The following is a 9993-nucleotide window of genomic DNA, read 5'->3' as shown; positions in this document are numbered from 1 at the left end:
CAAATGTTATAGCCTTGCTTACCACTACACTAAGTCTTGCATTTAGTAACATTTTTCATGTTAGATGTATTTGTCATATTTACCATTTAATTGTGGGTGATGGTATGAAAATTTTAAATATTGAAATTGAAAAAGTTAAAATGGCTCTTACCTTGTAAATTTGTTTGCTAATTTTTTAGAGGGTGGGAAAATTTATCAACTTGCTATTGATTCTATGAGGAAAAAAATTAAAAAATATTTCTTCCCTATTCCCCTTATTTATGGTGTTGCTGCTTTGTTAAATCCTTGTATGAAATTAGGAGGTCCTCAATTTTGGTATGAAACTCTTTATAAAGGTTTAGCACTTGAAGATGAGGAGTTGTCTAAACTTGCGGAAGCAATAGCCTCAATTAGAATTAATGCTTATCAAGTTGCATTAGATCATGCTAGACCAAATGTTCCAACTCCTTCTTCTTCTGATTCTCAAACATCTAAAAGAACTGCAGGAGTAAGAGCACTTAGTGCTTGGGCAGGGTTTAGAGGTTCTCAAGGTTCTAGTAGTAGTGATTTTTCACAACTAAATGAGCTTGAAATTTATTTGTCACAGGGAATTGAGGAAGTGAATCCTGACGACTCCTTTAATCTTTTGGAATGATGGAAGGACAAAGAAAAATACTTTTCGGTTCTTTCAAGGATGGCCCGAGGCATTTTAACTATTCAAGTTTCAACAGTGGCATCAGAGAGCGCTTTCAGTCAAGCAAGACTTCAACTCGGTGATTATAGAGAGTCTATGAGGGAAAGCTTGGAAAAATTAGTACTTTTCAGAGATTGGATCCGTTTGGAAAGAAGAAATTTTGGACTTGCTGAATCACAACCAGAGATAGACAAAGCTTACGAAAAAATGCTAGCTGAACTTGCGGAAGATGCTACTTCGCCCGAAAGCGGTGATGACCAAGCTTCTTTTCCGCCACCACCAACGAAAATTCCTCCGAACCTTGATGGATTTATGAAGTTTGTAAGAGATACCATATAACTTGTATGAACAAAAATTAGTATGTATTATGTAACTTGTATTTTGGCACATCTTGATTAGTTTGTTTTTCTTCTCAATAGTGGTATTAGCACCTTGTTGTGCTCATTCCATAGGGGGAGGAAGACTAAGAAATATATTACCATATTTTTTTAATGCTATAATAAAATTATAACGCATTGCTTTGAATATATCTTTACAATATTTTTTCTTTAAATTTGAATTAAAAAATTTAGGTCACAATTCTATAATAAAATTTACAAGGAATTGCCTTAGATATTTTTATTAACATCTTTTTTTCTCAAATTTCTATAAAAAAAATTTTAAAAAAAGTATATGTTGGACCCACTTAGCCCGCAGGCTGGGACCGTTTAGCCCGAGACCATTAGTTTGTGAGACCGGTCCTGGACCGATTCCTGCCATAAGACCACCAGGACCGGAACCGTTTGACCCATTTAAATTGGGACCGGCCAGGGACCGAGACTGTCTGGACTGGCCCACTTAGTCCACTTAGGCCCGGAACCGGCCCACTTGCCACCCTTACCCAAGAGTAACAAATATCATTCTAGAGCAAGTTAATTGCAAGTCTCGTGGCCCGTTAAAGTTAACAATTTAATTTCAGATTCTTGCCACAATAAGGAAAATATTATTTTACTTCAAGAACTTAAGACCCAAAATTAGGGAAACTTTGTAAACCACATGAATTTTTTTTTTTAATCAACCGAAAGTGTTCATAAAAGACAAAATAAGTTCATCTACATACCTAATGAATTCACAAATAAACAACTCATCAATCAGAGACGGTACAATCACAAGCATAATACAAATCGAAATGAACACTTAAAAGTAAGAATTTCATTCGTTCAATATCAAAAGTAGAATAACTTAAAGAAACTCGTAACAAAGAGATAAACATGGAGAAATCGGACCTTTATTGATGGATGTGTAATACAATGAAAATAATGGCCATGGATCTTTCTTCAAAACTCGACCGGACAACCTCGCCTACATACCCAAACAAAGCTCTCGAAAATCGAAAACCGGACTCAACAGAAAGCTTCACTCAATCTATTCCATTTTTGGTTAGGATTTGCTAGGTTTCGTGGAGGTAAAGCAATTGGTTTCAAGGCTATTTCATGGCTGATTTGGCTGGGTTTTCGGCTGGAAAACAGAGCTGTTTTTGCTGGGTTTGGATGCTGATTTTGAGACTGTTTTGGGTGGAAAAAGGGACTGTTTCAGCTGGGTTTTTCAGTTGGGTTTAGAGCTTGGTTTCAGGTGTGTTTTGGTGTTGATTTTGGGTAGAAAAGGGGCAGCGCTTTGGATTGTTTTGCAGCTGATTTTCGCTGCTCTTCCTAGCTGTTTTCACAACTTGTTTTGCTGCTCTTTAGTGTGGATTTTGAGGTGTTTCATGGTGTATTTTGGGGTGGAGATGAAACTGATTTTGGGGGGTGGTTTTAGTGACGTTTTTTGGCTGTTTTAATGGCTGAAAATTGCTCCCGTTTTTGAGCTTTTCTCGGCTGCTTTGGAGGAGTTTTGGTAGTGTTTTTTTTATGAGGGATTTGATGGTGGTCTTAGATGACGGGGAAGGTGGGGATGTGAGTGGGGACGTGAGTGGTGAAAGTTGGAGGGTGAGTGGGGAAGTGAAAAGTTAGGTATTTGGGGAGATGAGCGAGGAAAAATTTAAACACGGTAAAAAATTAGGTACGATACAATAAAATTTGAGTAATAATCAAAAGATTGTATTTAAAGTAACAATATAATACAATAGGTAACAACTGCAACAGTGACAAGCTACTGCATGTCACTCACAATTATATTCTTGCTGTCAACTAATGCAAATACCAACCAGTTCCAGATGATAGAGGCAGTAACATAAGAGAAAAAAAGTCATCTTGTCCTACTCCATATCTGTAGGACCGTCAGTTCTCTGTTCAGTTGAAGTTTCCTCCTGCATCTCATTAGCTTTATCATCGCCATTTGTTACCATCTTGTCTTCGTTGGCGTCCTTTAGCAGCAACATCGTAATCACCAATATTTAAATCTGCAGGAAGCTGGCCTGACTTCAATGAAATGCCTACGCAATTTTACATATCGTTAGTAAGCTTCTCAAAACATGTCAGGAAAGAAAGGGAAGATGACCAAGGTCCTCATAAGGGGAAAAATGACAGATACACTAACTCCAGTAAATCAAAACCCATTTGTGTATTAATTGTTCAGCAATACAACACAAGCTTCAAAGGCGTGGAGTACAAAAGCAAGGTTTTTATTCCAGACAAATGAATTTTTACCAGGTAAAGTTGAGACATCACTATGCTAAGCCTAGGAAATTGGCCAAGGTTTTTAGTAGCTAATGAACACAAACATTACTGAGACTGCGTGTCCTAAGAGACCATAGTGAAATCACTTCTAGATTGGCTATACTACAAAAAGGAAACGAAGGTAGCAAGTAATGACTGGCCAAACTATCTCAGCCAGTACAAGTAAGACGAAGGATGAGCAAACGCAGCAGATGAAACAACATCAACTGCTCGTGAGCCACGGTTCCTGTATAGTTCACTTGCTGTAACAGTATCAGCAACCTGGAGAATATCAGATGCAGAGCTCCGGCCAGCAACATCACCGGGTATGGCAGTTGGCAACCCCGCAGAACCTTCCAAGTATGGTGGTGGCCTATAAGCATCACTGTGTATGGCATTTGGCAAACCCGCAGAACCTTCCAAGTATGGTGGTGGCCTATGAGCATCACTGTGTATGGTGTTTGGCAACCCCGTAGAGCCTTCCAAGTATGGTGGTGATCTATAAGCATCACTGGGTTGGGTGTTTGGCAAACCCGTAGAACCTTCCAAGTATGATGATGGCCTATAAGCATAGCTGCAGGAGGCCAGTCCGTCATACACGGCTGCATTACCACACCATCCATATAACTGACCAGTATGACTCCCTATTTGCTCAGGTGTACTATCAACTAGAGTCCTTCCATGACCTCCAGCATATGAAGCTCCTTGCTGAACAATATCCATGCCTTCTGATATACCTGCTCGAATACCGTCGACACTTGCTGATATCCTTGCTCCATCTCGACCCATGGCCACAGTTGCTGCAAGGGAGTCAGCAACATTTTCATGCATCGAGCCTGCAACAGGTCCGTGCAATACTGATGGGGACACAGTATAACCATGAACATGGCCAGCGTTTTGACGTTCTAGCAAGGTGCAGTCACTATCAACATGATTAACAACTCTTTGCTGCCGTAGCCATGGTGGAATACGCGACTGTTTTGCTTCTTTATTTCTGAACCTTCTCGACGACTCAGTTTCATCAAGTTTTCTCTTTTGTGCCATCTTCCCACCTGTCTGCTTATCTAATTCAGCAATTTCTTTCTCCAACTTCATTATCTTCTCATTGATTTGCCATCCAGGAATAAGTTTTGAAGGATCGGTATCATGGCGTTCCAAACATTTGATGACAGATTTCAGAGCAAACAAATGTTTCCTTTTTTCTTCATTCTGCTTAATCATAACAAAATGCATGGTTAACTTGAGGAGACCGAGAGAGAAATCAGATAGGGAGGGTTATTAGTGCTGGAATGAAATTCAAGAATTACCACAGCAGCATGTGAACCATGTGAGTTTTCCTTCATTTTCTTCAATGACTCTTTAGTATCTAGTAAAAATGATGTCAAAAGTCTCTGAGGATTAAATCTGTCCTCAAATCCAAAAGTATAGGCAATATGAACAGCGTCAACTTCCATCTTTTGCTTCAGCATCCCCTCTATTATTTCTGTCACAGATTTACATAATCCAGTGTTAAGCAGGCAGATAAATTAGCAACTACGACAAGGTCAAATGTAATATTTGTGATAAAGAAGAGGAATGCAAAACTGAAAAATAAATCATAGTAAGATGCAATCACATAATGAGGCTTCATCTCTGAAACCACGAACTACGAAAACAAATAATCAGAAGGTGGACTACCGAGCAGATTGTGAGGTTGAAAAGGTGTCCTTGACTTGAACTTTAAGTTTCCCTAAATTGAAAAGTTGCCCCATAGAATGTGAAAAGAAAGAAACGACAAACATTCTCCCGTCCCAGTATTCACTGCTTGTTCCTGTCCATAAGATTTTCTGTTTCAATTATTAGCTTAGTTAATTTTTCTCTCCAATAATGACGCCAAGATATTCCCCAAATGCTTTAATTTTTTGTCACTCAATTTCAGACATTAAATTTCGCTCCATTCCATATTTGTGTCTCTGAGTCTCAAGTAAGCATTATCCTCCACCCTGGCTAGAGCTCTTTTATTTTATAAGGTAAAATTTTATTGAAACTAAAAGCCACCGGCTTTAAGATAGTGCTCGGCTTCCAAAGATTACATCATTGTTGTTCCTGCAGGGAGCTAATAAACTCTATCAACTTACCCTCATCATATATATCAGCTAGATTACACCAAGAGGCTAAGTTACACAAACATCTAAACTTCAACATATGGATAGAGACACCTTTGTTTTCAAATATCTCTGGTTTCTCTCCAAATAGTCCAAAAGAACACAACCTGAAATAGATCTCCAAAGCTTTTTCAGCTCCTTGCTGCCTCTGTAGAACAACCAGCTATTAAGAAACTCCTGCTGGGATGCCCCATTTGAACCCAAAAATATTGAAAAATAACTGCCAAAGTTGCCCAGTGACTTCACAGTGTATAACAGATGCTTACTGTCTTCAAAATCTCTTTTCACAAAAGAAGCACCTGTTGCACATATGAACACCTCTTTTCTGCATATTTGCTTGAGTTAAACGACCATCATGAGCCAAAACCCACCAAAATTATGCCATTTTATATGGCACCTTGGACCCCCAAAATAACCTTTCAATGCCAAGAAGATTATCCACCAAAGCCAAGAAGATATAGCAAGATTTAACTGTAAATTAGCCATTTTCTGCACAGCCCAGACCAAATGATCATCCTTATCATCTTCAAATCCCTGGCTGATATTATCATTATCAACACCAGATTATGCTTTGGCCTATAAACCAGTCACTTCCACATAAAAGCACGTATCCGCACTAATAAACAACTTATTCAATTGTCTTATTCAAAATTTGTATACAAATTTCTTTTTTGTTTATCAGAAAAAACTGTATTTACAGGCATTTATATTCATCGAATTAGCTCAAGTGGTTGAGTGGCTCCTAGTACTTACCAAAAAACACAAACGAAGCAGAAGCAAAAACAAAATGTATACAAACTTTTAAATTCATTGAAATTAGCTCAATAAGTTGAGTGCCTTCTAACACTTACCAAAAAACACAAACGAAGCAAATGAAGAAATAAAAATTGTAAGCATGATCCTTCCGGTTAACTAGCAATTGTTTAATACAGTATTACTATTCCCAATTAACCTTATCACATATATTTGAGTCAACAGTTTTGCATGATTTGTTCATTTATGCACAAGATCTTTTTAAAAAAGTTTTAGATTCCATGCAAGATTAGCAAAGATTTCTCTTTTGGTTGTTTGCTCACATATACATATTTCAGCATTTTCTTAGTTTCAATATTAATACCAATTCTAAAAAAATGTTCCGTTTAAGAAGTTCTATGCATGAAATCTTAGCCAAGAAAGATATGAATCGAACGAATGATAGCTATGTTCTTATACAAAAATATAATCATCATCATGGATTATGATTCATTGGGGACCAACTGTAGGAGGACCTTAGAGGATCCGGGAAGCTGTTGTCCTCAAAGACCTACTTATGGTCCAAAAGTACTAGAAGATGGGGATTCTGATGCTCAGACAACTCTTTGTGAAATCTCAAATAAAAATTGGTGTTCCAAATCGGATAGATGAACAGGGTGGGAGCTATTGGTGTCTCTTTGGGGCATGATGATGGAAAAGGCAAAAGTGCCTTTGAAGTTAGTGAGATGAATAAAAGGGGCAGGGCGGGAGCAGGAGGAAAGCAAACAACAAAAAATTGTGGTAGACACCAGTAAATAGAAGGGAAGGAAAACCTTTTTATTTCTTTTGTTTGATAAGCACATTTTCCCCCCAAAAGAACAGTACCAAGCAAGTGCTGATGGTCTCCAAAAATACAGCAGATGTGTTACTCCCTCTAAGTATGCAAGGAGCTCAGGAAGTCTTTCATAGAGTCAAAATCATTTACATTCTTTAAGGTAATGCTGAGTTAGGGAAGCTTCATGCACGGCAATCCAACCAAATGAAACCACTTCTAAAGGTACAATGTTTTCCCATAGATTGTTATCACCACTGTACATTAGGTATTTATTTGTTGCTTCTATATAATTTTGCTTCAATCAAACCCAACTAAAGGGAACGACACTAAACTTGTTAACAGCACACACCATCTCACATGAATAGCAAATGATGAAATGCAAATGTAGCTTAACGACAAATTGGATTCATGAAAAAGGACCTGGAATCTTTGCCACGAGGACATTTGATCTCCGGAGGGCACGATAATACCGCTTGATGCAACTTACCTGAAGCAAATCCCTGATATCCTCATTTCTAAATCGTCCTGGAATCCCAAAAGACCCTATAAGCATCAACAAACCCCGGGCATCAATTTCCTTAGCCTTAAGTACACCTCCTTCAGCAATCAACCTCTTTCTCCATGCTAAAGCTGCCTGCTCTGCCTCTTGCTTCACCCCTTTCTCAATCTCGTCGTTGATTCCCAACAACAAGAAGCATTCCAAAACCAATACAGAAGCCAGCCTTGAACGGACCATATGTGAGCACTTAACAAACACACTGCCCTTTTGAGAATAAAACTTGCCGACACATTCCAATACAAGCCTTGCTGGATTGGGGGAGAGTCTCAATGCCTTAGGGACTTGTTCGAGCAGTCCTTTTATATCTGAGAGATGCATTCCCATGTACCTCCGTAGACCACGGCCAGTCATCGTTTTGCAAAGGCTCTCCAGCTCTGCACGATGAGCGGATTTCAGCTCTGGATGAGGAGGGGATTTCACTTCTTCTTCCTTTTCTTTTTCTTTTTCTTCTCCTTCTCCTTCTGAGGGATCAGATTCCCAAGATGGTTCTGGCTCTGCGGCTGGGGCTGGTGGCGGTGATGACGTGGGTAAAGGAGTAGTATTAGTTGTAAGTGGGGGAAGCATAGAGTCGATTACGGTTCGAATGGAATCAATGTGTTGATGTAGGTCAGCGAAGCAGCGCTGGAATGCTGAGAGGGAGTCGGTGAGTTTGCGGAGATTGGCAATTGAGTCATCCTGGGAATGAGTTGGTGGTTGCTGAAATTCCGACTGTTTGTTTACATTCTGCAGCGAATCGTTTACTGTTTGTTGTGATTGAGGTGTCGCAGTTGCGGCGGTATCTGCTGGTTTAGCCATAGTCGGAGTAGAACTGATGAATCAGAAATCCCTAATGCGTCTCCGATAATAGGAAGAGGAACGCTTCTTCCTGCAATCCACGCCTTCGTCATTTTCTTTTATCTGTTTACATTCTTCTGTTATTGGGCTTCTTTCGGGTACAGCAACCGAGTTATTTGCATTATCGATTTTTACTTCTTATACTACGAAAACTTTATTAACATTCTTAATCAAGTTTATCAATTATATACAAATTAATATTAACGACTATCTTTTTTTTTATATTATTAATTGAATAAAAAATTAATTATTTCTCATCACTACTGTCTCTCTCCGTCTCTCTTTTTTCCTTCTTTGTTCTTTCCCAATTTTTCTTACTTCCTTTTTCTCTCCTCTTAATCCTCCTTTTTTTTAGGGAATTCATCAATAGAAGAAGAACACAAGGCATACAATAGTTATGAAATTGTATTATAATTGTATGTAAATTATATTTAAATTGTATTTTATTTGTTATTATATTTTTTTTATTTAAATATTATATGAAAATTGAAAATAGTTGTATAATGTATGAATCGTTGTATGAAATTTATATTTAAGTTATAAATACTTTCTTTTTACATAAAGTTGTATGAAATTGTATGAAAGTTACATAAAGTTGTATTTTAAGAGAGAGTTTTGATTGGAATTTCAGAGAGGAAGAAGAACACACCACATGTAAAATATATATAAATCATATACAAAATATATATTATATAAAATTTGTATGAAATTTGTATTTAAGTTGTATGATATTGTAGATGTATTTAATTGGATAAAAATAATGTATGAAAATTATAGATAAGTTGTAAATAAATTGTATATTATATAATTAGTTGTATTAAATTTATTTATAGTATATATATTATTGTAGATATATCAAATTTATATTAAGAGCATGTTTGGCTTAGCTGATTCAAAGTGGCTAATAAGCATCAAGTGCTGAAAAGTACTTTTACGTGCTGAAACTGATTTAATAAATAAGTTATGTATTTGGATTTAAGTGATGAAACTGATAATAAGCTAACTAAGTGTTTGGTAAATAGGTGCTGATAAGTATTTTCTTGTAATGTAATGACTTAAATGCCCCTTAAACTGTTTACACTACTAAATATATAATTATACAAGATTTCAAATTCTAAATTGATTGAAGTATAAACTAACTTATGAATTTACTTTAGGTTCAAAATTGATTAAATTAAATTTTAATATTTAGTAAGTATATATTATTTTAGCAAAAGTGAGCTAAAGTAGAATAAGAAGATCATTATTACATCGTCATTTTTCATTACCAACACAATGCAATTAAAAATAGATAATTTAGTTCATATCACAATAGAATTTTGAATGATGCAAAACAACCACGTTTCAAAGAGATGAAGAAAGTCGATTTACAGAAGATAGAATTTTTCTAACTCAAATTTATTTGATTGATTTATGTCGACGGTAAACACCTTTTTGTTGTTCACGATGGTGGGCAATCAATAACAACAACCCAATATAATCTCACTAGTGGGGTCTGGGGAAGGTAGTGTGTACGCAGAACTTACCCCTATCCGGGGTAGAGAGATTGTTTCCGATAGACCCTCGGCTCCCTCCCTCCAAGA

General features: G+C 37.1%; 1 protein-coding gene across 2 annotated transcripts; it reads right to left on the bottom strand.

Moving 5' to 3' along the window:
* Nucleotides 1-1842: 1842 nt before the first annotated feature.
* Nucleotides 1843-8537, bottom strand: LOC104103109 (protein FRIGIDA-like). 2 transcript variants are annotated; one of them, XM_009610996.4, is made up of 4 exons: nucleotides 7438-8537; nucleotides 4614-4789; nucleotides 3589-4515; nucleotides 1843-3083 (listed from the first exon to the last, which is right to left on the bottom strand). In XM_009610996.4, exons 1-4 carry the CDS (start codon nucleotides 8369-8371, stop codon nucleotides 3072-3074), a joined length of 2049 nt encoding a protein of 682 aa, XP_009609291.1. In that variant the 5' UTR covers nucleotides 8372-8537; the 3' UTR covers nucleotides 1843-3071. The 2 variants fall into 2 exon arrangements, with proteins under 2 accessions (XP_009609291.1, XP_009609290.1); XM_009610995.4 differs by lacking the exon at nucleotides 1843-3083 and having other exon boundaries at nucleotides 3193-4515.
* Between the last annotated feature and the right edge of the window lie 1456 nt (nucleotides 8538-9993).

The sequence above is a fragment of the Nicotiana tomentosiformis genome, chromosome 3, assembly GCF_000390325.3.
Source record: "Nicotiana tomentosiformis chromosome 3, ASM39032v3, whole genome shotgun sequence".
Classification (NCBI taxonomy): Eukaryota; Viridiplantae; Streptophyta; class Magnoliopsida; order Solanales; family Solanaceae; genus Nicotiana; species Nicotiana tomentosiformis.
This window is presented reverse-complemented; position numbering and strand designations above follow the sequence as displayed.